Source organism: Mustela erminea, chromosome 19 (genome assembly GCF_009829155.1).
Source record: "Mustela erminea isolate mMusErm1 chromosome 19, mMusErm1.Pri, whole genome shotgun sequence".
Taxonomy (NCBI): domain Eukaryota; kingdom Metazoa; phylum Chordata; class Mammalia; order Carnivora; family Mustelidae; genus Mustela; species Mustela erminea.
Genome location: NC_045632.1, coordinates 4,514,338 through 4,541,986, shown reverse-complemented (window position 1 = coordinate 4,541,986; position 27,649 = coordinate 4,514,338). Strand labels below are relative to the sequence as shown.

The following is a 27,649-nucleotide window of genomic DNA, read 5'->3' as shown; positions in this document are numbered from 1 at the left end:
CAGCTCAGGTCATGATCCCAGGGCCCTGGGATCAAGTCCCACATCAGGGAAATCCCCGCTCAGCAGGGAGCCTGCTTCTCCCTCTGCCTCTGCCCGCTGGGATGGAGGCATGTAGTTACTGAATGAATGAATGAATGAGGGAAAGGGAATAAATTAGGTTTGAGGCAGCGCAGTGGCTCATGAAATATCCCTTGCTGAGCCCCTCACACCCCTGTGGCCCCCTGATTCTAAAAACAAGGAAGCGGCTCTACGCCCTGATCCTGGTCATCCTGGACAAGGGCCCCTCCTGGCCCCAGAGATGCTAGGCAACTTGGCTCAGCAGACCAGATCTTCTGGGCACCTCACCCCTGCCCCCTGCTTAGGTCCTTCTCCCCTGTCACTGCAGGCTCACCCCTTCAATCACTAGACACACAATTTCTTCTTTTTTTTAAATAAGATTTTATTTATTTGACAGAGAGAGAGATCACAAATAGGCAGAGGGGCAGGCAGAGAGAGAGGGGGAAGCAGGCTCCCTGCTGAGCAGAGAGCCCAACCTGGAGCTCAATCCCAGGACCCTGAGATTAGGACCTGAGCTGAAGGCAGAGGCTTAACCCATTAAGCCACCCAGGTGCCTCTACATACACAATTTCTGAGCATCTCCTGTGCACAGGCACTAGGGAGAGAGCTGGGAACAAGGTAAACCGATCCTGTCCTGATGGGCTCCGTAAACAAACGGGCAGTGTGATATCAGGGAGAGCTAAACACAATGAAAAACTGGGCTCAGGGCCCCGCGAAGGTGGGGGCCTTCGAAGAATTGGGGGCTGCAGCTTTGGTGACCAGGGAAGCCCTCTCTGGAAAGGTCACATGTGGGCAGAGAGCCCTGATTGAAGCAAGGAGGTCAGCCAGGTGGAGATCTAGGGAAAGGGCATTCCCTAGAGAAAAAGAGCCAGTGCAAAGGCCCTGGGGGTAGTTTCTTATTTACACTGTGTGATTCAAGGAACAGGAATGAGGCCTGTGTAGCTGGAGGTGGGTGAGGGAGGGGAAGGGCGGGAGGACCAGACAGGAGGGCAGAGAAATATTGAGAGGCAGACCATTTAGGGTCTCGTGGGTCATGGGTAAGAGCCAAAGGCTTTTGCTCTGCGTGGGATGGGAGCTGCAGGAGAGTTGGGAGCAGAGGGGGAATGGGAGCTGACTTAGGTGTTAGCAGGCTTTCCTGGATGTTGTGGCGAGAAGACACTGTGTGTGCATGTGTGGGGGGCCAAGGGAGGGAGGCCCCTGGAGATGATACTGCAATGGTCCGAGCAAACTGTGATGGTGGGAGCAGAGGTGGTGAGAGGTGGTCAGGCTCTGAGACTATTCTGAAAGCAGAGCCAGCTGACGGATCGGGTGTGGGGGTGTGAGAAAAAGGCAGGATTTGACAATGACTGTGAGGTTTTGGGTGTGAGCCACTGAGCTGGGGGAGGCAGTGGGTGGGACGGGGGGAAGTCTCCTAAATGTTCCAGCCTGTCTCACACCTCCAGACCTTTGTGCACTCCATCCTCCCGGCCTGGAATGTCCTCCCTTCTCCACTTCCCACCTCCGTCCTCAGCCTCGCCCCGCTCCGGTTACAGCTGAGCCCAAATACCACCCTTTCCTAAAGCTTCTCTTTCAGCGGCCCTGGCTTGGCGCCAAGTGGGTGACTCTCTCGAGAGTGGCTGGGTAGGGGCCATGGCTTTAATCCAGCAGCAAATGTGTCAACAGGAAATGGCCTTGAATTCTTTTCTTCATTCAGCAAGTATTTATTGTGTCAGAAACTCTCGCAGGCACTGGGAAAACAGCAGGGAACAGGAGAGACAGGTCCCCTGCCCTCATGGGGCTCTAGTGGGAGAGATGACAATAACCAATGCAAAGAAATAAAGATCTATCATGTCACATGGTTAGGGAGAGGAAAGAGGGTGGGATGCAGTTATTAGTAAGGTGATCAGGGAGGGCTTCACTGAGGAGGTGACATTTGAGCATAAATTGAAAGTGAAGGAGGAGAGCAATGGGTATCAAGGAAGAAGGAACAGCCAGTGCAAAGGCCCTGTGGTAGGACTGAGCTTAGAACAGGGGAGGAACCTGGAAGTTCATCTGGCCAGAGCACGTGAGGAGAGGGGCAGAGAGAGTAGGTGCTGAGGTTCAGAGAGAATGAAGGGAGTCGGGACAATCTTCAGGGCCTGAAGGGCGACTGTGAAGACTTTGCTTTGACTCTGAGTGAGTGGGAGCCATGGAAGGGTTCTGAGCAGAGGAGGGACAGGCTGGATTCAAGTTTCAACAGGGTCACCACAGTTGCAGCAAGAATTATTGACATTTCTGGAGCATTTTCTGCTAACCAGAAACTGTGCAAAGCGCTTTGTACAAATGATGTTGGCAGAAGGCCACTTGGTCTATCCAGTTGTCCAAGCCACCCTGGTGATCAATCTAGACACTTCTTCTCCCTCAGGCCCTGCGCCCAAACCAGCACCCAGGTTGGTCCAGCCACCTGCCCAAACAGTTTTCAACAGCTTAGACCACGCAACTGGCCCGCCCCCTTAAGTTGTCCAAATCAGTGGTCCTTCGTACATTCACGGGGTTGTGAAACCATCCCACCAATCATTTGAGCTCATGTTCGCCATCCCCAGTGAGAAATCCCTTAGCTCCTCCCTTCCCAAGGCAACAACTAACTTACTCTCCGATTTGCCTATTCTGGACATTTCCTATAAATGGAATCCTACAAGGTGTGGCCATTGGTGGCTGACTTCTTTCGCTCAGCACAGACTGGTCGGTATCCATTGGAGCTGCAGCGTCCATCAGAAATTGCCTCCCTTTGGTGGCTGAATGACGTTCCATTTTCTGGATCTACCGGGCTTTGTCTGATGGGCACTGGGGCTGCTCCAAATCGTGCCTCTGGGAATTCCCATGCGCAGGTGCTTTGTGACCGCGTGTTTTCACTCCGTGTGGGTAGACACCTCGCAGCGGCATTGCAGGGCCCCAGAGGAATGCCATGTTTAACGGATGAGGAGCCTTGAGACCGTCTTCTAAAGCGACCGCAGTTTCCACCCGGCGTGGGTGAGGGCTCCGATTTCTCCACATCCTCGCTGACGCCTGAGTTTGTCCTGAAGCCACCTGGTCCTCTCCACTCGCGCTGCCAGCAGCGTCCTGGGGCTGCCTGCACCTGGACGTGGCCCCCAACCCTGGGCTCCCGGTTTCCACCCTGTCTTTCCTCACACCACCGGCAGAGGGCGCCTGTTAGCCCCGAGGTCGGGTCCTGTCCGTCCTCAGCTCAGGCTTCTTCTGCAACTCCTCATTGGCTGAGAGTAAACCCCCAAGTCCTCACCCTCTGACCCGGGGGGCGGCTCCTGCTCTCCTCTCTGACGTCACTAGTGTCCCCACTTTACCCATTCAGACCCAGCCGCGCCCGCCTCCTATTCACTTCCCGATGCCGCAAGGACTGTCCAGTCTCACAGCACCGCCCCCCCCACCCCACCCCTGGCCCCGTGCTATTCCCAGTCCCAGTATGCGTTGCCCTGTTCTCTTCCCAACTCATTTTTTTTTTTAAGATTTTATTTATATATTTGAAAGTGAGAGAGCATGAGCGGTGGGGAGGGGCAGAGGGAGAGGGAGAAGTAGACTCCCGGCTGAGCAGGGAGCTGGGTGTGGGGCTCGATCCCAGGACCCCAGAGATCATGACCAAGCGGCAGGACCGAGCTGAAGCGGCTTAAGCGGCTGAGACCCCAGGCACCTCTCTCTTCCCAACAATTTCCTTCCCTTCTCAGATCTGAGCTTTACTGTCATCTTCCTAGAAAAGCCTCCCCTAACTCCTCTCCAGCCTAAGTCACACCCCTATCCTCTCCCTCTAAGCTTTGGACAGGGTTTAAAGTTGCATGTCTGGGTGACTGTTTGCCCAGTCGCTACCTTCACCGGAGTTGGTTTTCCATGAAGCTGGGCGAGCATCGTGCCTGGTCCACGAAGAGGGCAAACTAAACTATTCTCACTTCAGCCCCTCAACAACCACCTCCTACTGTCCTCTTTGCATGTGCAGTTCCCTCTGCCCAAACACACTCTTCCCTCTCCTTTTCTCTGGCTGACTCCCATGGGGTCTCAGTTTCATGTCACTTTCTCTTGACAGTATTTCAATTTTTACTATGACACAGTGAATGAATGAATGGGTGGATGGATGATTTTCTTGTGACTGGGACATACATATAGACACAAAGCAGCAGCTCTCAAACCTTCACACCCTTAAAATTATGAAGGACCCCAAAAGGCTATTATTTAGGGAGGTTATATCTATAGATATTTATCACATTAGATATTAAAATTGATTAATGTTTGCAATGTTTATTATCACATTTAAAAATAACAATAATAGGGGCACCTCAGTGGCTCAGTTGGTCAAGTGTCTGTCTTTAGCTCAGGTCATGATCCTAGGGTCCTGGGATCGAGTCCTGCATCAGGCTCTCTGTTTCTCTGGGAGCCTGCTTCTCCCCCTGCCTCTGCCTCTCTCTCTCTGTCTCTCATGAATAAATAAATAAAATATTAAAAAAAAACACCCTCCTACTGCTAATAAATAAATAAATAAATAACAATAATGAACCCATTGCAGTTAACATATAAACCTATGTTAATACAAACACGTTTTCCAAACAAACAAACAAAAAAATGAGTGAGGGGATGCCTGGCTGACTCAGGAGAGCATGAGACTCTTGATCTCAGGGTTATGAGTTTGAGTCCACATTGGGGGCAGAGATTACTTAAATAAAACTTTAAAATTTTTAAAAAATAATAACAAAAATTAGGGCATCTACCTTCAGCTCAGGTCATGATCTCGGGGTCCTGGGATTGAGCCCCACATGGGGGGAAGGTGTCTCTGCTCAGTGGGGAGTCTGCTTCTCCCTCTCCCTCTCCTTCCGTGTTCTCTCTCCCTCCCCTGCTCTCTCAATTACATAAATAAAATCTTTTTTAAAAAAGATTTTATTGGGGTGCCTGGGTGGCTCAGTGGGTTAAGGCCTCTGCCTTCAGCTCAGGTCATGATCCCAGAGTCCTGGGATTGAGCCCCGCATCGGGTTCTCTGCTCCTCGGAGAACCTACCTCCTCCTCTCTCTCTGCCTGCCTCTCTGCCTACTTGTGATCTCTTTCTGTCAAATAAATAAATAAAATCTTAAAAAAATACTTCATTAAAAAAAAGATATTATTTATTTGTCAGGGACAAGGAGAGAACATAAGCAGGGGGAGCAGCAGGCAGAGGGAGATGCAGACTCCCTGCTGAGCAGGGAGCCCAATGGATGTGGGACTCGATCCCAGGACCTTGGGATCATGACCTGAGCCGAAGGCAGATGCTTAACCGACTGAGCCACCCAGGCGCCCTAAATAAAATCTTTAAAAAAACAATATTAATAGAAACTAGTGAGAAGAGTGGCATTGTTTTTACCATTTTGCAGCTCAATCTGTAACGTCTGGTTCACAGAAGATTTGTTCCTTGTACCTGCTTGTGTTTACTCACAATAGCGCACCCCGTGTGGCTTCTGAAACTCCAGTTTACACTCAGGAGAGAATGAGTGTGAAAGGCAGGTAATGTGTCAATGTTAGTATGAAAAAAATTTGGGGGGTGCCTGGCTGGCTCTGATTGGTAGAGCACATGACCCTCGATCGCAAAGTCATGAGTTTGAGCCCCATGTTGGATGCAGAGATTACAAATAAATAAATAAATAAACAAACTTTTTTTTTTTTTAAAAGAAGGGAAAAAAAAGAATTTTAACCTCTCGGATTCCCTGACAGGGTCTCAGGGACCCCCAGGGGACCCTGAACCACATTTTGAGCACCGTTAACCCACCGATGGTTTTGAAATCAATAAAGCTCCCAAACCAGAAAGTTTGATCATCAGTTTGGAGACAGAATTTGACCTAAAATTTAAAAATCTTAAATTTATTTTGCCCCGTTATCGGGGCTGTCCACAGATTTCAGTGCCGAAATATTAAAATGATAGCAGTGTCTATCCCAGACACACGGGGCTGTTGAGAATATACAGAATATATTCAACGGCTTTATTTCCCACATCCAGAACACACCTGGCCCCAGGGCTTCAGACAAGGGACCGTGAGAAATCCACGTTCCCTGCGTGGATATTTCCTCCACGCGATCAGGCACCCTGCTATGTTCCAGCTTATTCTATTTTATTTCCCAACAAAACTTTGGTCACAAGCCCCCAAGCTTGCTGTCACACCTCAGTAATGGCTCACAGCTCACCGTTTGACAAACTCCAGCGGAGGACCTTCCGTAAGCCCCTGTGACGACCCCGCCTCTGAAGGGCCGGGAAGGGGTTTGACTCATTCCTTGCTGCAAGTCCAAATTCTGGCATAGGGCCTGGCTCAGTACATAACGGGCACTGGATAAATGTTTGCGGAGTCAATAAATGAAGAGTGAGCCAGGGACAGGGTTAGGACTGCAACCCCATCTGTGCTGTTCTCTAGGACTCAACAATTCTGTCCAAACTGTTTTCCAAAGACCCCGGCAGCCAGCCAACGGCACCTGCTACTGCTTGCTCTCCCGCAGGCGATGAACCCGAGCCGCCCTTCTGGCTGAACCAGAACTACGTTCCCCACAAGTCTCAGGGCTGGGACTACACTTCCCGTAAGCCTCTGCGCTCGCCAGGTTCTGTGCCCTTCAGCCACACGGGCAGTTAATTGCATCTTCAGGGCTCCCTCCCCCGCCACCAGTTTCGTTCTCTCTACCCGCATCCTAGTCAGTTCACCTACCAGGCATGGTCCCGGCGCCCTCTAACCCCCACTCCTCCTCGCGCGATGAACCTGCCTCAGTTTCCCCAAGTGAGACCCCAAGAGGCGCCCCTTCTCCCTCCCCGGGAACCCCCACCCTATGGGGCGGGCTGCGCGTCGCTGGCTGCGTGAGCCGCGCGTTCCCGCTGCGTCCCTGCGGGTGGGGGGTCTTGGACACCCTCTGCTCCGCTGGGGGGCGGAGGCGGGGCGGGCGCGCAGCGGAGGGGGTCCGGGTCGCCGCAGCACAGCGCGGCGGGACTGCGTCTGAGCTGCGCAGCTCCGGCCCAGCCTCACGCGGGAGGGACGCAGCGCAGGTGCTCACGGCCGGCGGGGACGTCCGCGCGCAGGGTGGGAGATCGTGCTTCCGGTGTGTCTGCAGCTCGGGGTGCTGTGGGCTGGGGTGTGAACCCCCCGACGGCCGCGGCCTGGCACGTGACGTGTGCGTCGTTGTCTGTTTTGTCTGTGTGCCTGTCGCACAGGGTTCCAGTCCCCAGATCCGCCCCTGCCCGCCTGGGGCAGGCGACCGCACTTCGCCCTGACTCAGTTTCCTCATCTGTACTATAGGGCTGATCAAAGTACCCGTCTCAGAGCGCTGTTGTGTAAAGCGCTGAGAACGCTGCCCGGCGTAGAGTGAATGGTCAGAAGAATAAATCAATAAAATAAACTATGATTATGTATCTTGTATGAAGGAGGCGTCGATGGCTATGTCATGCCGTGTAACCTCTTAGGAAATGTGGGTATTTGTGATGTGCGCGTCTCTGTAAGTGTAGTGTGTGTCCGCATCTCGGTATGTGTTCCCCTGTGTATTTAGGTATGTGATGTGTGCAAATAATGGGCAATGTGTCTTTGTGACCTTGTGTGTAACGTGTGTGTATTTGTAATGTGTCTGTCCATGTGTTTAAGTATGTGATGTGTGTATATTTGCGTCTATGTATCTGAGGTGTGTGTGTTTATGTATAATCCCTATGACTATGTTTAGAAATGTATCTGTGTGTATTTTTGTATATGATTTGTGTAGCTTTGTATGTACGTGTAATTCTTTGAATGTGTTGTGTCTCTGTGCACGTGTGAGTTGTGGCTATCCACGCGTATCTGGGTATGGGACATGGGTCTGTGTGTTCAGGGAAGTCAAGCATGGGTTTGTGTATCTTTTAGGTACCTGTGAATATGTGTGTGTTGTGTGTGTTGTCATGTTTGTGATACATGTCTCTTCTTGATCTGCTGTGTGTCTTCATGTATTCATGGTATGTGTATCTATCTGTGTTGAGTGTATGTCATGTGTGTGTGTCTGTGTGTGTATCTGTGAAAGTGATGCCTGTGTGTATGTGTGTGATGTGTCTGTGTGTCCGTGTATGTGAGGTTGGTATTGATGGGTGTTCTTTGTTGCCCATTTGTGGAAGGTCTACATGTTGTGACTGTGTGCCTTGGCAAGTCCCCCATGGGGTCTGCTGGATCTTTGTCTGTGGTGTAGGTGTCTGTGGATTTGGGGCTTGACTTTGTGGCATGTGTGGGTCTTTGTGATGCTTTTCTGTTCTTGTGTGATGGGGTGCATCTGTGCCGGGGGCCTGCTGGCCGGTGCGTACCCAGTGCAGCCCATCGTCCCTGCGTCTTTGTGTGTGACGTGTACGTGTCCCCGTCTGCCGATGGCTGTCCACCTTTGTATGCGATGTGCTTGTCTATGAGGGTCTCTGCGACGTGTGTCAGGCGTGTGTGGGCTGTGTGTGCCTCCCCGACATCTGGGTCTCGGCGTGGAGCACACGTGTCCATGCTGATAGTGTGTCACAGCAGTGTCCGGGCCAGGCGCTGTGGGCCCTGCGCCCCCCACAAGGGTCTGCTGGTCCCTGTCTGTCCCTCCTCCTCCCCTCCCTCCTGGCAGCCAATGCTACTGGGGAGCCAGTTGCCATGACGACGCTCCATCCTCCCTCCATCCTCCCTCCTCCCACCCTTCCTCTGACAGGCTCTCTGCTCCCCCAATCCTGGCTGCCCTCGGGGGCGGGGCCCTCATTCTCCCCCCCATCCTACCCTCTCCCCCCCACCCCAGCAACCCTGGCTCCCCAGCTCCTCTCCTCTGTCCGCCTCTCCATCCCTTCATCTGTCTGTCCCTTCAAAGAGGGGGAGGGGGGTACCTGAGCCAGTAAGCAGCCCCTCCCTCCCCCTGTCCTGCGTCTCCTGCCCCTCTCCTGGGCCGGGGGGAGGCCAGGGTCGCGCGGGTCCCCATGGCTGGGGGCTGAGGGCCCGCCCCCCCCCTCCTCCCCAGCCGCCACCACCTCCACCTCCCTTCCATCCTCGACAAGATGCCTGGCCCCGGCGCCTTCATCCTCCTCGCGGCCGTCTCCGCCTCCGGCTGCCTGGCGTCTCCGGCCCACCCCGGTGAGTCTGTCCGGCCATCCAGCTGTCCGGCCATCCGGCTGTCCGGCAGCCCCCACCCCCACCCCGGGCCTGCCCGGGGGTCTGCCCGCGGCGCCCCGGCTCCATCACCTGCGTGCGCGTCTCCCCGCAGCCAAGCCGGGGCCTGGAGAGCCACGGGGACGGTGCCGCTGTCAGCAGGGCCTGTGGGAGGAAGGCTGGGGGCTGGGTGGGGAGGGGGTCCGTTTGGGCAACATGTGTGTGTGCACACACGCATATGTGTGTGCAGGTGTGTGCAGGGAGCCGGGAAGGACGGGTCCTCTGGGAGAATTAGGGGCAGAGGGAAGGAATACTATTTCTAAGGGGGACACAGCATAGGAGGCTGCCTCTAGCTTTTGGGGGAGACCCAGAGCTTGCGGAGTTTCCCTTCACAGGGGCTTGGGCTGGGGACAGAGGACATGTGTGCTCCCCGAGTCCCTAAAAGAGACAGGCCTCAACCCCCGTAACGAGGGGGTTCCAGCGCGGGGCAAAGACTCTTCTCCCCGCCTGCAGCTGGGGGGTTCATCCTCTTGCCCAAATAGGGGGTAACGAGACTGTCCGTTGGAGTGTATTTTAAAATCTGAGAGCTCCAGGCTCCACTATGACACCTCCTTCCCTCAGTCCTCACTGGAATTCATCCAGGCCTGCAGTGGGGTGATGGGGGGGTCCCAGATTGGGGCGAGAGGAGGGACCCCACCCCCAACACAACCACCTGAGAGGGCCTTAAACTACAACTCCCACAATGCTGGAGGCCATCCGGCTCCTCTGTCAAGGAGTCCCTGGTTGCAGAGCATTATGGGAACTGTAGTCAATCCTGGACAGGATGGGAGGGGCAAGGATTCTGGGAGCTTAGGGCTTGAAGCCGGGACCCCAGCCCAGCCCTGTGCCCACAGATGGATTCGCCCTGGGCCGGGCCCCTCTGGCTCCTCCCTACGCCGTGGTCCTCATTTCCTGCTCCGGCCTGCTGGCCTTCATCTTTCTACTCCTCACCTGTTTGTGTTGCAAACGGGGTGATGTCGGCTTCAAGGTGAGGTGCATGCGGGGGTTCTAGTGGGGAGGAAGACTCCCGCAAGGCCTTTGCCCCCCAAGCCCAGGTGGCTGGTGGGGGAGAGAGGCAGTAAGTCTGAGAGCACCTTCTGGCCTGAAGTTCTGGCCAATCCGGAGTGCTGGCATGATCAATCGGGGGACAGTTATCAGAAAGACGGGGAAACACACAATCGAGAAGGGTGATGGCGTGTCTCAGCCTTGTGTTCTCCCACCCCTTACCTCTCCCGGCCCCAGGAGTTTGAGAACCCTGAAGGGGAGGATTGCTCCGGGGAGTACACTCCCCCCGCGGAGGAGACCTCCTCCTCACAGTCGCTGCCTGATGTCTACATTCTCCCGCTGGCTGAGGTCTCCCTGCCGATGCCTGCCCCGCAGCCTTCTCACTCAGGTACTTCCACACCTTGACTAGGATGGTCCCACGGGACAGGGGGGCAAGTCCCGAGAGTCTTCCCTCAGGGGCCAGGGAGCTGAGGTCCCCCGCAGCCAAGGGGAAAGACAGAGGTGGGAGCCGCAGAATCCTGGAAGCGGCCTATAGGGAGTCAAAGAGCATCTTGGTAGAAGCTATTGCTTCATCCAAAGCCGGATTTGGGGATTCTTGTGGGGCAATCGGTGGTGAGATCAGCGTAGATCTCAGTCTCAAAGGCAGCCAATGGCAGGTTGAAGTCAAGTCACAGGATCTTGAAACGCTAAAGGGAGGGATGGATTGGATGCCGGGAACTTGCGGGCAGCCAATAAGGAGGCTGAGATCCATCAGGGAATGTTGGGGCAGCCAATGAAAAAAGACTGGTATCGGCTTTGACCCCAGTCCTCACTGAATTGGAAGGGGGTGGTGATGGTGGCACTTGGGAGGGGAGAGAGGCTAAGGGGCCTCCCCTTTTTGCCCCCTCCCCACTCCCCAGACATGACCACCCCCCTGGGCCTTAGCCGCCAGCACCTCAGCTACTTACAAGAGATTGGGAGTGGCTGGTTTGGGAAGGTGAGTGGGGCTGGGGGTGGGAGGGAGGGGGGTCCATACGATCCAGGGCTGTGCTCCTCTTCTGTGTCCATTCCCCCACCCCCCCACGCCCTGCTCCCACCACTTCTCATCTGTCCCCTGCCCCTCAGCCCACCCAGCGTCCTCGTCTCTGTCCACCTCTCACCTGCTCCCACCTGCTCCATCCCCCCACACCTGTCAGTCAGCGCCTCCCTCCTCACTCCATTGACCACTCTGCCTCGCCACCTGGCTCTCCACGCGTCCGTCTGTCCATCCTTCCATCCGTCCCTGCATCCATCGGACTCTGGGCCCGTGAGTCTCACTCTGCATCTGTTGTTGGGGGACAAGGGCGGTGGGATCTGAAGGGAGAAGTCGGATAGAAGGGGGAAGCTGGAGCCATGCCGCGGGGTGGAGATGGTCCCGGGGCTGGGCCTGGGGCACATGCAGGCACTGACTCCCCGTCTCCCTTGGCCAGGTGATTCTGGGAGAGATTTTCTCTGACTACACCCCAGCCCAGGTTGTGGTGAAGGAGCTCCGAGCCAGTGCTGGGCCCCTGGAGCAGCGCAAATTCATCTCGGAGGCACAGCCCTACAGGTACCGGGGACTCTGGCGGCGGATGTGGGCCCTGGAGGCCCCAAGCTCCGGGTTTGCTTCTCAGGGAGGTGCCATTAGGGAGTGGGAGGAGTCTCGCGTGGGGTCAAACCAGGTTTGAATCCTGGGTCTACTTCTTCCTGGCTGTGAGACTTGATGGACAGCATTTGCTTCTCTGAGCCTCGGCTTCCTCCTTGGGGCAGAGTCAGGGATATGAAAGGAGGGGCAGGATGATGAGTGTGAGCGGAGGGCACGGAAGGTGAGCTAGAGGGCTGCCCTTCTCCACTCTGAACCTCAGAATCTTCATCTAGGAAGTGGGTCTGAGAAGCCCAAACGTCCTCATGTAGAGGGCAGCTGAGAGGATGTGAGATTTTGTGTTAAGCACTGGGTACATAGGGGTTGTTCCTGGCTTCAAGTCCCTGCTTGTGGGTGAGGAAGGCATCATGGACCCAAAATGGCCCTGAGGAGCTTCCACACCTCACCTCCCACCCCTACTGGACTCTTAGGTCTGGGAAGGCAGGACCCTGTCCCTCCCCTGCTTGGTCTCCCCTCCACTCTAAGGACTTCTAGATAAGAACTAGATGAACATTTGCTGCATAAATGTCTCGTGAGGTAGTAATTGCCCCATCGGAGAACCTTTTTCAAACAGTTGTAAAAGTGAGGCATACCCTGAGCCGTACAGACACTGGACTTTACCACCCTCATGCTCTTCAACCTCCCATGGCTCCCTATTGCCTGCAGAACAAAGTCCCATGCCTCCGTACAGCCCACACACCCTGCAAGGTCTGCCCCTGCTCCCTTCCTGCCCCTGGGCCCCTTGGCCCAGCCATCCTGGCCTCTTCACTGATCCTTTCCCATAACAGTCTCTTTCCTGCCTCAGGACCTTTGTCCTTACTGTTCCCTCTGACTAGGATATCATTCCTGGCTCACTCACCCCCAGCTTCAGATAGTGGGCTCCTTTCCCCTCCTCAGGTCCTGGTCAGAAAGGCCTGCCCTTACACACATGCACACACACACACACACACACACACACACACACGTAAGGAGGGCCCTCGGCTGTTTTATCACACCAATTCGTTCATTTTCTTCCTAACACGTATTTCATTGGCTGGCTTGTTTGCCTGCCTCTCCCTAGACCCGTGCTGGCAAACACTAGCCACATATGGCTATTTAAATTTATGTTAAATAAAATGAAATCAAATGAAAAATTCATTTCCTTAGCTACAAGCAGCACATCGCAAGGGCTTAGTAGCCACATATGGCCAGTGGCTCCCATGTGCAACAGCTCAGATCTAGAACATTTCCACCTTCGCAGAAGGTTCTGGTGGAGAGCGCAGGATGACACTGGCAGCTCGGAATGGGGGGCGTCCTTCCACCTTGTGTAGACGCTTACTCAGAGAGCCAGCAACCTGGGACCAAGTCCCCACAAAACCACTGTTACCAGCTGTGTGACCTTGGGCCAATCGCTTTACTTCTCTGAGCCTCTATTTCCTCTGGATTCAATGGGAAACACCATCCTGCCCACCGGGGTGACAGAAGAGGATCCGATAGCAGAAGTGGCCAGCCTGGGCTCAGACTAGTAGGGGTCTAAGCCTTCCTCCACATCCGCCAACCTAAATCCCACCTTCAGAGCTCCAGCTGTCCATCAAGTCCCCAGGACACACCGAGCAATTTGTGACCACTTTGGTCTCGTGACCAGGCAGGGGTGCGAGGCACAGTCCTCCCAGGTGGAGAAGGTTGGAACTCGGGCAGTGAGGCTGGGCACCAGCCCCACCGCACACCAGTGGCCCCTGCCCCTGGCCCGACCCGAGTGGGAAAATTTCTCACTATACCCTGAAAGCCGGGCATGTTTTCACCTTCCTCCAGACCCCCAGGCCGGGAATCAGGAAAAAGCCTTCACTGGGCCCATTTTCATTGAGCCTCCCCACCCCGCCCGCCCCCACCGTCTAGGCACTGGGGACACAGCCACCTACACAGAAAGTCCCCAAATTCTTGTCCTAGCAAGGCTCCCCCCTAGTGGAGGAAATCTGCAATGAACAAATGAAGAAGGAAATTTTAAGAAGAAAATGTCAGAGACTGACAAGTGCCAGGAGGAAAGCTCTGGAGGATCCTGGGGGAGGCAGGGTTGACTGGGAGGGATCGGTGGCGCAGGCCTGGTGGGAAGCATGTTCCAGGCAGAGGGAAGAGCAGCTGCAAAGGTGGGAAGGCAGGAAAATGTGGGGCGATATGAGAATCAAACAGTGTGTTAACATGGGAATGGAAAAGCCGTAATAATAGCAAGGATCGTCCACTGTGTGGCAGCTTCTCCCTGGTCTCATGAAATTCCTCTTCACAACTGTCTGAGGGAGTTACTACGGCTGTGCCCATTTTACAGCTGAGGAAAACTGAGGCAGGAAGAGGTGAAGTTATTTCTCTGGGGTTACACACCTGCCAAAGGTGGACACAGGGGGTGCCCGGCCGGCTCAGTGGGTGAAGCATCTGACTCTATTTTTTTTTCCCTGAAGATTTATTTATTAGAGAGAGAGAGCATATGAGCAGAGAAGGGCAGAGTGAGAGGGACAGAGTATCCCAAGCAGGCTCCACGCTCAGCCCTGATGCAGGGCTCCATCCCACCACCCTGAGATCTCACCTGGGCTGAAATCAAGGGTGGATCGCTTAACCCACTGAGTCACCCAGGTGCCCCAGAGCATGCAACTCTTGATCTCGGGGTCATAAGTTCAAGTCCCACGTTTGGGGTAGAGATGACTTAAAAAAACAAAAAGGTGGACTCAGGATTCAACTTTCCCCTTGCCCCCCAGCCTGACTCTTACCCACAGTGTGAGGCTAAAAGAGGGGGCTTGAGGGTGGTGACGTTTCTTGGGGAAATGATGTTGAAGCCGAGGACTGAGGGAGGAGGAGGACTGCTGAGTGGAAGCAGAACCGCAAAGGCCTGCGGTCTCAGTGGGTGCCTGTGTGTTTGGGGAGATGCGCGGGGCGTGGTGGGGACAAGTGACGCTGAGGAAGGGCAGGACACACCCAGGATCAAGCCTTGCTCCATCCTCGGGTGATCGGGAGCCACGGAGGGCTTTGTGCAGCCAGTGGCATGTCAGAGACAGACTGCCAGGGAGAGACCCGAGGCAGGGAGGAGGCTGAGAAGAGAGGCCAGGAGATGAAGAAGCTCCAGCCAGGCTGGGGGGAGGGGGTGTGTGCGGGAGGGGGGGGTAGGGGGGTGGGGTAGTGGGGGTGGTGAGGTGAAGATGCAGGAGGGCAAGGAGGCACCTGGGGGTCTGGCCTGGGAACTGGGGAGGAGTGGGGTGGTCCTGAGATGGGGACCCGGGGTAGGAAGCTGTGTGTTGAGGGAGCGTGAGTGTGGGGGTGCGGCCGGGAGCCGGGAGGTGGAGCAACATTTTGGTGTTGCGGGGAGGCTGGGGCGAGACAGGGGTCTGCGGTGGGACGGTGGCGGCTGTGCCCTGACCCTGCCGCCTCCCCACCCTGGCCCCAGGAGCCTGCAGCACCCCAACGTCCTCCAGTGCCTGGGCGTCTGTGTGGAGACACTGCCCTTTCTGCTGATTATGGAATTCTGTCAACTGGTGAGGGTCTGCGGAGGGAGGGCGGGGTGGCGGGCTGGACGGGTTGAGGGCTGCCAGCAAGCCTGAGGGCCTGGGAATCTTTGGCAAAAACACGCGCGACGTGCGCTAACGTTTCCTGAGCGCTCACTGTGGAAGAGCGCTCGCTCGGTTGGCGCAGTCAACTAGCATGCGAGGTGGGTTCTCTTGTTGTGCCCTTTTAAGCCGCAGGGGAAACAGGCTCAGAGGGACTGCCCCCTGCGTGCAGAGGCCGCCCCCCCATCCTCCCCTCGGATAGGCGGGATGAGTGGATCCCTGGAAGGGGGGGGTCGTACTGACCCCATCCTGTCCTCCCTCCCAGGGGGACCTGAAACGTTACCTCCGGGCCCAGAGACCCCCTGAGGGCCTGTCCCCTGAGCTGCCCCCTCGAGACCTGCGGACACTGCAGAGGATGGGCCTGGAGATCGCCCGCGGGCTGGCACATCTCCACTCCCACAACTACGTGCACAGGTGGCAGCCGGGGGGGCCACGGGGAAGAGTGTGTGTGGGGTACTACTTAAAGGAGGCAGGCGAGGCTATGAGGGTGGGAGGCAGAGCCGCAAGGAAGGGGCTCAACTACGGGAGAAGGCGAGTCAGGAGGGGAGGAACCTGGAGGGGAGGGGTCGGAAGAGGAGCGGGAGGAATCAGTAGAGGGGAGCGGAATCGGGAGAGGAGGAGTCTTAGGGGAGAGGGGGAGGAGCCATTGAGGGGAGGAGCCAGAAGGGGAGGGGAGGAGAAAAGCAAGGAAGGGAGAAGGGGCGGAGCCTACACGGTGGGCGCAGTGCAGGCGAGGCGGGCAGTCGGTCTCAGGCTTCCCCCAGTCTAGCTTCACGTCCTTGCCCCGCCCCCAGCGACCTGGCCCTGCGCAACTGCCTGCTGACCTCCGACCTCACCGTACGCATCGGAGACTATGGGCTAGCCCACAGCAACTACAAGGTGGGGGCTGCCCTCCGTCAGGGCGGGGGGCGGGGGAAGGCCCCCGACCCGCCTGACCGGCTCCGGCCCGCCCCCCCAGGAGGACTACTACCTGACCCCCGAGCGCCTGTGGATCCCGCTGCGCTGGGCGGCGCCTGAGCTCCTTGGGGAGCTGCATGGGACTTTCATGGTGGTGGACCAGAGCCGCGAGAGCAACATCTGGTGAGAGGGTCCTCCTGCCCCGGGGCCCGCGCGCAGCCTAGGGCGGCGAGGAAGGGGGAAGGGTCACGGGTCCTGTGGCTGTGGAAACGGAGGCCGGAGGGGAGGCCCCCAGGCGGGGCAGGGCCAGGCTCTGACCTCTCTATGCCCTCTGCTCCCCGCAGGTCCCTGGGGGTGACCCTATGGGAACTCTTTGAGTTTGGGGCACAGCCCTACCGCCACCTGTCAGACGAGGAGGTCCTCGCCTTCGTGGTCCGCCAGCAGCACGTCAAGCTGGCCCGGCCGAGGCTCAAGTTGCCTTATGCGGACTACTGGTGAGGGCAGGGCCTTATCCCCGACCCCTGACCCTCCCAGCCCACCCCAGGATGTCCCAGAGCCTCTCACCTCTCCGCACATCACCCCCAGCCTCACTCAGCACTCGCTACGCCCCACCCCTTTTTTCTGCTTGGAGGTATCTGCCCCTTGAAAGGGGCAATCCTGAGGCAAGGCTGGTACTTGAACCCTAGTTTATCCACCGCTGAAAGACCCCTTGCTTGTCTCTGATTCCAGAACTCACAGCCCAGAGAAGGAGGCCGCCTAACTATCATTTCTTTACATCTGCCTTACTGTCCCCCCCAGGACCCCTCCCTCCACCACCCCATCTGTCATACACATGCCCTGGGTCTCTCCCTGCCCCCTCCACACACCTTCAACTCTATCTTACTCACCTGTGCCTCCCCCTCCCCCAGGTATGATATCCTGCAGTCCTGCTGGCGGCCACCTGCCCAGCGCCCCTCGGCCTCTGATCTTCAGCTGCAGCTCACCTACCTGCTCTCTGAGCGTCCCCCACGACCCCCGCCCCCACCCCCCCCCACCCCGAGACGGTCCCTTCCCCTGGCCCTGGCCCCCACAGCACAGTGCACCCCGCCCAGGGACCCTCTCCTCACCATTCCCCCTCCTGGATGGCTTCCCCGGGGCCGACCCTGACGATGTGCTCACGGTCACTGAGAGCAGCCGTGGCCTCAACCTTGAGTGCCTGTGGGAGAAGGCGCGGCGGGGGGCTGGCCGCGGTGGGGGGGCACCTCCTTGGCAGCCAGCGTCCGCGCCCCCGGCCCCCCATGCCAACCCCTCCAACCCTTTCTATGAGGCGCTGTCCACGCCCAGCGTCCTGCCGGTCATCAGTGCCCGCAGCCCCTCGGTGAGCAGCGAGTACTACATCCGCCTCGAGGAGCATGGCTCCCCACCCGAGCCCCTCTTTCCCAATGACTGGGACCCTCTGGACCCAGGAGTGCCTGCCCCTCAGGCCTCCCAGGCCCCTTCCGAGGTCCCCCAGCTGGTGTCCGAGACCTGGGCCTCCCCCCTCTTCCCTGCAGCTCGGCCCTTCCCGGCCCAGTCCTCGGCATCAGGCAGCTTCCTCCTGAGCGGCTGGGACCCCGAGGGCCGAGGTGCCGGGGAGACCCTGGCGGGAGACCCTGCCGAGGTGCTGGGGGAGCGGGGTACCGCCCCGTGGGCAGAAGAGGAGGAGGAGGAGGAGGAGGGCAGCTCCCCGGGGGAAGACAGCAGCAGCCTTGGGGCTGGCCCCAGCCGCCGGGGCCCCCTACCCTGTCCCCTGTGCAGCCGAGAGGGGGCCTGCTCCTGCCTGCCCCTGGAGCGGGGGGAAGCCGTTGCTGGCTGGGGGGGCCACCCTGCTCTTGGCTGTCCCCATCCCCCAGAGGACGACTCGTCCCTGCGGGCAGAGCGGGGCTCCCTAGCCGACCTGCCCCTGGCCCCCCCCACCTCGGCCCCCCCCGAGTTTCTGGACCCCCTTATGGGGGCGGCGGCGCCCCAGTACCCCGGGCGGGGGCCACCTCCCGCTCCCCCCCCCCCGCCGCCACCTCCCCGGGTCCCCGCGGACCCAGCCGTGTCCCCCGACCCTCCCTCAGCCGTGGCCAGTCCCGGCTCAGGCCTGTCGTCTCCGGGCCCCAAGCCGGGGGACAGCGGCTACGAGACCGAGACCCCTTTTTCCCCCGAGGGAGCCTTCCCAGGCGGGGGGGCAGCCGAGGAGGAAGGGGTCCCTCGACCACGGGCTCCCCCCGAGCCCCCCGACCCAGGAGCGCCCCGGCCACCCCCAGACCCGGGTCCCCACCCACTGCCGGGGACCCGGGAGAAGCCGACCTTCGTAGTTCAAGTGAGCACCGAGCAGCTGCTGATGTCCCTGCGGGAGGACGTGACAAGGAACCTCCTGGGGGAGAAGGGGGCAAACCCCCGAGAGACGGGACCCAGGAAGGTGGGGAGAGGCCCCGGGAACAGAGAGAAAGCCCAGGGCCCGAGCAGGGACCCCACAGTCCTGGGCAGCGGGAAGAAAGCCCCAAGCCTGAACGAGGACCCGAGCCTCCCCATGAACGGGGTGACAGTGTTGGAGAACGGGGGCCAGAGAGCCCTGGGCATCGAGGAGAAGGTGGCAGAGAATGGGGGCCCAGGGACCCCAGAGAGAGAAGAGAAAGTGCTGGAGAAAGTGCTGGAGAATGGGGAGGTGACACCCCCAAGGAGGGAGGAGAAAGTATTGGAGAATGGGGAGCTGAGGTCCCCCGAGAGAGAAGAGAAAGTGCTGGCGAATGGGGGACTGACACCCTCAAAGATCGAGGAGAAGGTGTCAGAGAATGGGGGCCTGAGACTCCCCAGGAACATGGAGAGGTTGCCAGAGACTGGGCCTCGGAGAGCCCCAGGGCTCTGGGAGAAGGTGCCCGAGAGTGGGGTGCCAGCCCCAGAGACCTCGCTGGAGAGAGCCCCCGAGCCCAGCGCAGTGGCCTTGTCCCGGAACGGCGGGGAGACAGCCCCTGGCCCCACTGGCCCAGCCCCCAGGAGCGGGGTGCTGGAACCCGGGACCGAGAGGAGAGCCCCCGAGACTGGGGGGGCACCGAGAGCCCCCGGGGTTGGGAGGCTGGACCTCGGGAGTGGGGGCCGAGCCCCAGTGGGCACGGGGATGGCCCCCGGCGGCGGCCTCGGAAGCGGCGTGGACGCAAAGGCCGGATGGGTAGACAGCATGAGGCCACAGCCGCCGCCGCCGCTGCCGCCGTCGGAAGCACAGCCGAGGAGGCCGGAGCCAGCGCCGCAGAGGGCCAGGCCGGAGGTGGCCTCCTCCGAGGCAGAGCCCGGGGCCCCAGACAGCAGGGCCGGCGGAGACACAGCACCCAGCACAGACGGGGACCCCCCCAAACCCGAGAGGAAGGGCCCCGAGATGCCACGACTGTTCTTGGACTTGGGACCTCCTCAGGGGAACAGCGAGCAGATCAAAGGTGAGGAGGAGGCTGCTGGGAGCAGGGGAGCGAGGTTGGGGGGTTGAAACCTGGCTCCTTCTGAGAGGCATGGCTGAGCCGAGGATCTCGGGTTGCCAGAGAGCAGACAGGTCAGGCTGACCATAATGAGAGCCGGTCCTGGATCCTCCCCACCTGGGCTCAGATCTGGGCTCTGTGGCCCGGGACAAATGACCTTACTTCTGTGTACCTCAGTTTCCCTCCAAAGATGGATGATGAGGATAACTCATCTTCCTAATAGGGCTGAGTGTCTTCAAAACATTAGGACTTCCGAAGACCCTTTGCAATTCCATTAGACTTGGGGTCTCAAACTCAGATGCCCATGGGGGCCAGACAGTATTGGGAAATGAAGGAAGCCGTCCGGGAGAGGGGGTGGTGGAGAGTTGAAGGAGATGCAGCCGCTTTCCACCTCCAGCCAGCAATGCCCACCTGGCATTGCCACATGGCTGCTTTTCCCTTTTTAACCGAAGCTCTGCGTGTTTTAATGGTTGAAGCCAATTCACGCTTATCTTCTCTTTGTGCCAGGCCCCAAGCTACCCAAAGCCAGGGCCCAGGGAATTTCAGACTCTGCCCTGCCCTACACCCAGCGCCCCCCTACCCCATGCTATGGGTGACCTGAAAACTAGAAATGCCTTTTCTGGAAACTCAGTTTTGGTAGGAACACAGAAAGTGTTTTTTGTCGCAGAGGGGGATTGATTTAAGAGAAAGATGAATGGTCCCTCTTGAGTGGTGGGCATAGGGACTGTGGCTCTACCCAAATCACCCAGAGGCCTGATTTCCTTACATAGTGATATGAAAGTTCTAAATGGCCACTGGTTTATATTGGTAATCTCACAGCCTCCCTTGAGGGAAAGGGTATCCTCTGAGGGAAAGGTCCAGAAGGGGGCTGGGCACAGAACTTTCCTTCCTTTGAGCCCACGGTATTATAACACTATCCCTTCCTTGAGATTGTTGTGGGGAATTTGCGACCAGCTGTGTCAGGAAGGGCTCCAGACAGCAGGAAAATATCAAGGGATGAGCAGCTAAGATGCTTCATAGGATTGTGGGAGGAGGGGGGCACCGGGAGGGTGTTGCTGGGTGGGAAGATACTGGGAATAGCCTGCTTAAAAAAAAAAAAATGCATGACCTCCTACTTATCCTTCAAGACCCCACTCAAATTTCCCCTTCCCTGGGAAGCCTTCCTGATTTCCAAAGGCTATCACCTTGTCCTTCCTGAGAGCTCCTTGAGAGCTCCCTCACAGCCCCCAAACCCATCGCCCTGAGATGGATGGTCAAGGAAGGCCTCAAGGAGGTGACTTTTGAGCAGATGTGAAGGAAGTAAGCTGGGTGGTCATTGGGGGAAGGGTGTTTTGGGTGGGGGGCACCTAGATGGGCACTAACTTGGCATGCTTGGGGAAAAGCAAGAGGCCAGTGAAGCTGGGATGGAATGAACGAAGGGAGGAGAGTGACCCCATCCACACCCAATCTTTTTCCCTGCTCTGCCTTGACCCTTTTGTCATCCCCACCCTTGCCCCCACAGGGCCTGTCCCACATTTACTGGTGCACTAATGGAGGAATGAGTGGCCCCTGTTAATTTCCTGGTGAGGGGACAGAGACTCAGAGAGGTGGATTTCCTTGCCCCGGGGCACACAGTGAGCAAGTAGGCTTGGGATTTGAAGCCAGGTTTCCTCCTCCAGGGACCTGGAGTCCTTACCTTCTTTTTAGCAGGCTGAGATCAGGGAGCCTTAGAAGTGGGGGAAAAGAAACCTTGAGATGATTAGACACTCCAGTTTTGTCTGGCAGTTGAGGACCAGAGAGGGAAAGTACCTTGGTCAACATCACATAGCACAGAACATTCATTCATTAATCCCACAAATATTGCCTGAGTACTTCTGGGTGCTTGGGGATGCAGCCAGAACCAGCCCGAGTCAAGTCCGTTCTGTGGCAAGGCAAACATGAATCACATGACCACAGAAATACAGCTACACACTGAGCTCATCTGCTTGGAAGGAGCAGCTTGATGCTATGGGGGTGCAGAGCTGGTGGCCTTGCCTGACCTTTGGGGAGAACTCTGAAGGCTTGAAAGCCCAGACCAGAGCTAGGGGTTGAATAGGACTTGAACCAGAAAAGGAGCTTCTGGGCAGAAGGAACAGCCTGTGCAAAGGCTCAGAGGTGGGAGCAATAGGGAGGTGGCCCAAGTGGCTCGCTGGGTGAGGTGAGGAACAGAGCCCTAAGAAATCAGCGGGGCCAGGGCACTAGGGCCTTGGGCGGCAGAGAGAAGTGGGGGCTTTGTGATGTGGACTCTGGGGGAGTCATGGAGAGGGTTAACCCCTGGAGTAGGAGGAAGATCTCTCCTACTCTGCGTGGAGAAAGGCCCCAGAGCAGCCCTTTGCTTCACAAGAGGGGAAACTGAGGCCCATACTGGGGCCCGATACTACCCGAGGACACACACAGCAGGGCAGGAGGGCATGCCTCAGTTTCCCCGGGAGCAGAGGCTCACCGGGTCTCTCCCCTCGCAGCCAAGCTCTCACGGCTCTCTCTGGCGCTGCCGCCGCTCACGCTCACGCCGTTCCCGGGGCCGGGCCCGCGGCGACCCCCGTGGGAGGGCGCGGACGCCGGGGCGGCTGGCGGGGAGGCCGGCGGGGCGGGGTCGCCGGGGCCGGCGGAGGAGGACGGGGAGGACGAGGACGAGGACGAGGAGGAGGAAGAGGAGGCGGTGGCAGCGGGCGCGGCGGCGGGGCCGCGGGGCCCCGGGAGGGCACGGGCAGCCCCGGTGCCCGTCGTGGTGAGCAGCGCAGACGCGGACGCGGCCCGCCCGTTGCGGGGGCTGCTCAAGTCTCCGCGCGGGGCCGACGAGCCCGAGGACAGCGAGCTGGAGAGGAAGCGCAAGATGGTCTCCTTCCACGGGGACGTGACCGTCTACCTCTTCGACCAGGTGCGCTGCCGGGGGCGGGGGGGGGCGGGGCGCGGGGGCGGGGAGGGGAGGGGAGGGGCCAGCTGGCTGAGGGCGGAGCTGGGGAATCAGGGCAGGTCTTGGAGACCTTGGGTGTGGGGGCGGTGTCTGGGGAATGGGCCGGGGCATGGAGTGAGCGGTAGGGTGCGTCCTGTGGGGACGGCGCTGGACGGTTGGGGGGGCTGGAGAGTGAAAATGGGTCTGGAAGGACAGTGAGGAGATACCTGGTGGTCGGGGAGGAGTCCGGAGAGGCTAGGGAGAAAGTGCTGAGGAGATTGGGGCGTGGTCTAGACGGCGGGGGCGGGGCGAAGTGAAGTTTGGGGCGGGTTCTGTCGACCTGCGCTCTCGTGGTAGAGGCTAAGGGGCCGGCTCGGGATGAGCCACGAGGGGCGGGCCCTAGCGAGGCTGCAGGTAGGGCATAAGAGAAACGGCTTGTAGTGTTAAGATAGAAAGTGCAGGAGCGGGTTCAGAGGTAGACAGAGCTAAGAAACTGCGGTGGGGCTTAGAGAGATGGGTTGAGGATTGTGTTAAGAGTAACTAAGACTGAGAGCATCGTGCTGAAAAGAAACAGGAAAGGCGGGATGATACTTGTGGATTGGGGCCGAGATGGTTGTGGATGGATCTCGGTCAACCTGGAGCGGGGCACACTGGGCTGAGGTCCCGAGATGAGAGTCATGAACAGGGTCCTGAGCCACTGAAGCAAAGGCAGGGTCTGGCGGGCTGGAGCCGGGCCACTTCCGAGTACGGGGCTCAGGGCCTCGGGGGAGGTCGGGATGCGCAGGATGGTAGAAGGGTTTGGAGGACCAGAATAGTAGGGAGTTCTGCGCCCCGAACTTGAACGCCTGTGGCCGAGATATCGAAAGGAGTTAGGGGTCATGGAGACAAGGCGGGACTTATGGAGATGGTATTGGGTTAGGGGGCTCCCACGAAAGCGTCGCGTTAAGGAGCAAGGAGAGAATTCCTGCGGTGGAGGGGCTTAGCTGTGGGCGGGACTCCAGGGGCGGAGCCTCGGGCCGGGGTGGGGTTAAGGCTGACCTGAGGTTTCGAAGGCAGATCAGGGCCTCCAGCCACCTCGTCAGAGGCTGCGATTGTAAATTGGGGTACCTGAAGCCCCAGAAGTGTTAGCGGGCTTTGTTGCTTGTTGGGTGGCATGTGACGGTTCGCCCCCTAATCCACCTCCACAGGAGACGCCAACCAACGAGCTGAGCGTCCAGGGCCCCCCCGAGGGGGACACGGACCCGTCAACGCCCCCAGCGCCCCCGACGCCTCCCCACCCCGCCACCCCCGGAGATGGGTTTCCCAGCAACGACAGCGGCTTTGGTAAGGGGCGGGGCGGGTCCTGGAGGTGGGGCTGGTCTTGAATGGGCGGAGCTGGGGCGGGGTCTGGAGGCGGGCCAGAGTTGGGGCGCTGTCCACCGTGTAGATTGCCGGAGACAGGTGCCTGAGGAGGGGCGGGGTTGGACAGCTGGAGCTGAAGGTGAGCGGCTCCAGAAGTGCCTGGAGGGTCTGACCGCGTCCTCTCCTCTTCTTTCTCACCACCCCCTTCCCGCCACTAGGAGGCAGTTTCGAATGGGCGGAGGATTTCCCCCTCCTCCCCCCTCCAGGCCCCCCCCTGTGCTTCTCCCGCTTCTCCGTCTCGCCTGCGCTGGAGACCCCGGGGCCCCCCGCCCGGGCCCCCGACGCCCGGCCCGCAGGTACAGTGCTTCAGACCCTCGGGCCTGCCCCCACTTCTGCCTCTCTTTCTCTGTCCCCATCCCTGAATTTACCTGTCTCTTTCTCCTCAGTCTTTCCCCCCCTTCTTCTCTCAGTCAACCCCCACCCAACTCTTGGAACCAGCTCAGACCAGGTCTATCCAACGGATAGACCAGGGCAGTCACGCCCCTTCCCTGAGCCTCGGTTTCCCCTTCTGTAAGGATCCCCTCAAAGTCTGGCTCATCTTTGCCCAGTCTCTTGCCTGGCACTTGTCAGATCCTGATCCCACGTCCGTTTGGGGGCACAGGCTGATCAAAGGCCGACAAAGGGAGAGAAAACCAGTGTGCCCAGAGCTAGTTAGCTGAACCGGAGCAGAGAGAACATGGTCAGGAAGTCCATAGCAATAACAACAACGGCATTACTACTAACAGTAACAGGCCCTTACAGAGGCCCTATTTTGTGCTTGCCCATCTGAGCCGGGAGACTCTTGCGGCGACTTGGGCTCTCTGCTGCTCCCTGCTGCCGCTCTAGAGAATACCCCTGGATGCAGAAATTGCGCTGGCCTGAGCAGACGCACATGTTCCCGAGAATAGGGCTGAGAAGGTGGAAAGTAAGAGCATTCCTGCTCCCCCAAATTGTGCCCGAATCCAGTTGTTGGCCCTGCCTGTCCTCGACTCGGTGACCTAGAGCAAGTCACTTTCCCTCTTTGTGCCTCAGTGTCCCCATCTGTAGAATGGGGATGATCCCAGGATCTAACCCAAAATTATTGAGGGGATTGCATAGTTTCATCCTACACACACACAGCCCCACAGACTGGTCATGCGCATGCGCGGTGGTCTCTGGTAGCTCTCACTGCGCTTAACGAAGTAGATACCCATTGAGCATTGCTTAAGTGTGGGTGCTGGGCTGGGCATGCGGGATTCCGTGCTGAGCAAGGTCCATGAGCCCCATAACACCCTACCCCACCCACAGACACTGACCCCCACAGTGTCATGGGAAATAAGTGCAAACTCAGGGCTGCTGGAGAAGCAGCTGACAAAGGAAAAGGGCTTCGTCAGTTTGGCCATGCCACTACATCAAGTACTTGAGGGGCTGGCCGTCATGAACTAGGTGAAGGGGAAGGAGACGACAGCACGCTAGCAGATGGAACAGCTTGCCCAAGGGCCTGAGGCAAGAGAGAACTTGGCCAGTTCAGGGAACAGAAGGCAAGCGGGTGCATCTGCGGGCTACTTAGGGAGTGGGGGGAATGGAGGGTAAGGGGAGAGGGCGGACCCTGTAGGGCTTAAGGGTGGGCTGAAGAGAGAGACTTTGTCCCGGAGGCACTAGGGAGCCATGGGCTAGCTGTGATTAGGGGAAGGGCAGCAGTAGCCGCTGGTACAGGAAGACCCCTCTGGGGCCATGTGAGGGATCCAACTGGAGGCTGGACAGGAGGCTGGCACCAGGGTCCAGGAAGGAGAGGAGAGTAAGTTGGGATTCGGGGCAAGAAGGACGGGCCAAGGGCACACTCTTCACTTGGTTCCATTGTCAGATTTCACCTCAAATGTCACTTCCTCTCAGAGGTCTTCTCTGAGGCCCCCGTGAGGACAGAGTGGGGTGGGTCCAGGGCATGAGACACCGCCAAGTGGTGAGTCAGGGCTGAGAGCAGCGGGACTAGCATGCCAGGATGACTTCACCTTTAATCACTAGGAGAGGCAAGGGAGGGTCCAACTGCGCAAAAGCCCAAATCCCTTCACTCGGCCAATGCTTCTGCTACGGCGGGGCAGGGAGGCTGCTGACCTTTCTGTCTCCCAAGACCCTGGTGGGAGTTGCAGGCTGGGCCCCCTTCCGTATGGACTTCTATGCTTGGTGGGGCTCTGCCCACTTACCCCTTGTCTACTGGACCCTACCATGCAAAGGCCCTGGGGTAGGCCCTGGAGCCCAGGAGAAACAGCAAGGAAGCCAGTGTGGCCATGGAGGGGACAGGGTGAGAGGGATGGGGTTGGTGAGGACAGAAACGGGATAGGGCAGGTCATGTGGGGGGCCCTGTGTGTCCTGGTGAGGGCTTTGCTTTCACTCCAAGAGAGACAGAAGCTGCGAGCCTGTCTGCCCACTAAATCATTTCCTCTGTCCTCAGGCCCCGTGGAGAACTGACTCCCCGACGACCCCACCCCCCTGCACCCCCAGAAGAGGGGTTGAGAGTAGAATCCTCTGTGGACGACGGAGCCACTGCCACCACCACAGACACCGCCTCTGGGGAGGCTCCTGAGGCTGGGCCCTCCCCCTCCCCCACCATGTGCCAAACGGGAGGCCCTGGCCCCCCACCCCCTAGCCCCCCAGACGGCTCCCCTGAGCCCCCCGACCCTCTCGGTGCCAAATGAGGCAGGAAAGCCCCTCACCCCTCCCTGAAGAGCCGCCTTTCTCGGAACTGAACTGAACTCTTTCGGGCCTGGAGCCCCTCGGCACAGCGGAGGCCCCCTCCTCACCCACTCCTGGCCCCAGAGAGGGGCTGCAGGCTTCGGGGACCTGGACCCCCATCTCGCGTCTCCCCTCCCCGCCCCAGCCTGGCCCCTGGAGGGGCCTCTAGTTCAAACCTTCGCGTGGCATTTTCACATTATTTAAAAAAGACAAAAACAACTTTTTGGAGGAATGCAGGGCCTGCGTGTGTTTCGGGGCAAAGAGGGGAGGGTCCCGAAGACATCGCCATCAGCCGCCTGCCGCCCACTTCACAGATGGGAACATGGAGGCTTGGGAAGGTGGAAGCGCTGCGCAGGGGGAGGCCGAGGCTCTGCTTCTCTGGCTCCCGGCTGCGTCTGTTGCTGGCGGCACTGACCTGCGCTAAGAGTTGGCAGGGAGAGGCCAGGGCGGTCGGAAGAGCCCTGTTTGTCCAAGGCGGCTGTGGAGGTGGCCAGAGGCCCTGCGAGGGCCAGAGCTGCGGACGGGGTGCTTAGGAATGACGGGTCAGCACCCACGTGGCTCCTGGCCACATCCCCCACACCTCAGAACAGAGCTGCCCTGTGCCTCCACTGAGGCCACTACCTCCCTGCCCCACAGTGCCTGTACCTCAGTTTACCTGTGTCTGCTTGTGAGCGTCCGCCTGCCAAGACATTCTCATGCCACCTGGCCTGAGTTCTGTGGCCCTCTTCCTAATTCTACTATTTCTTTGTGTTTCTGCATCTGGATGTGTCTCCTCTGTGCCTCCCTGAAGCCTGTCTGTGTCTTTCTGCCTTGTCTCTTTGTCCCCGTTTCTTTTTTCTGTTTCTCTGGGGCTCCTGACTGATTCTGCCTCCTGTCTCTCTCCTCTGTTTCTGATCTCC

General features: G+C 58.5%; 1 protein-coding gene across 1 annotated transcript; it reads left to right on the top strand.

Annotated features, from left to right (window-relative positions):
• The first annotated feature begins 8,837 nt into the window (after positions 1-8,837).
• Positions 8,838-26,982, top strand: LMTK3 (lemur tyrosine kinase 3). Its single transcript, XM_032323861.1, is given in 16 exon segments — positions 8,838-9,119; positions 10,028-10,161; positions 10,416-10,566; positions 11,078-11,154; positions 11,627-11,745; positions 15,224-15,311; positions 15,649-15,797; positions 16,178-16,262; positions 16,342-16,463; positions 16,625-16,774; positions 17,189-17,303; positions 17,305-19,714; positions 22,231-22,646; positions 23,849-23,984; positions 24,221-24,358; positions 26,470-26,982. Coding segments are annotated over 16 exon segments (4,383 nt in total). The 5' UTR covers positions 8,838-9,043; the 3' UTR covers positions 26,487-26,982.
• The last annotated feature ends 667 nt before the right edge of the window (positions 26,983-27,649 follow it).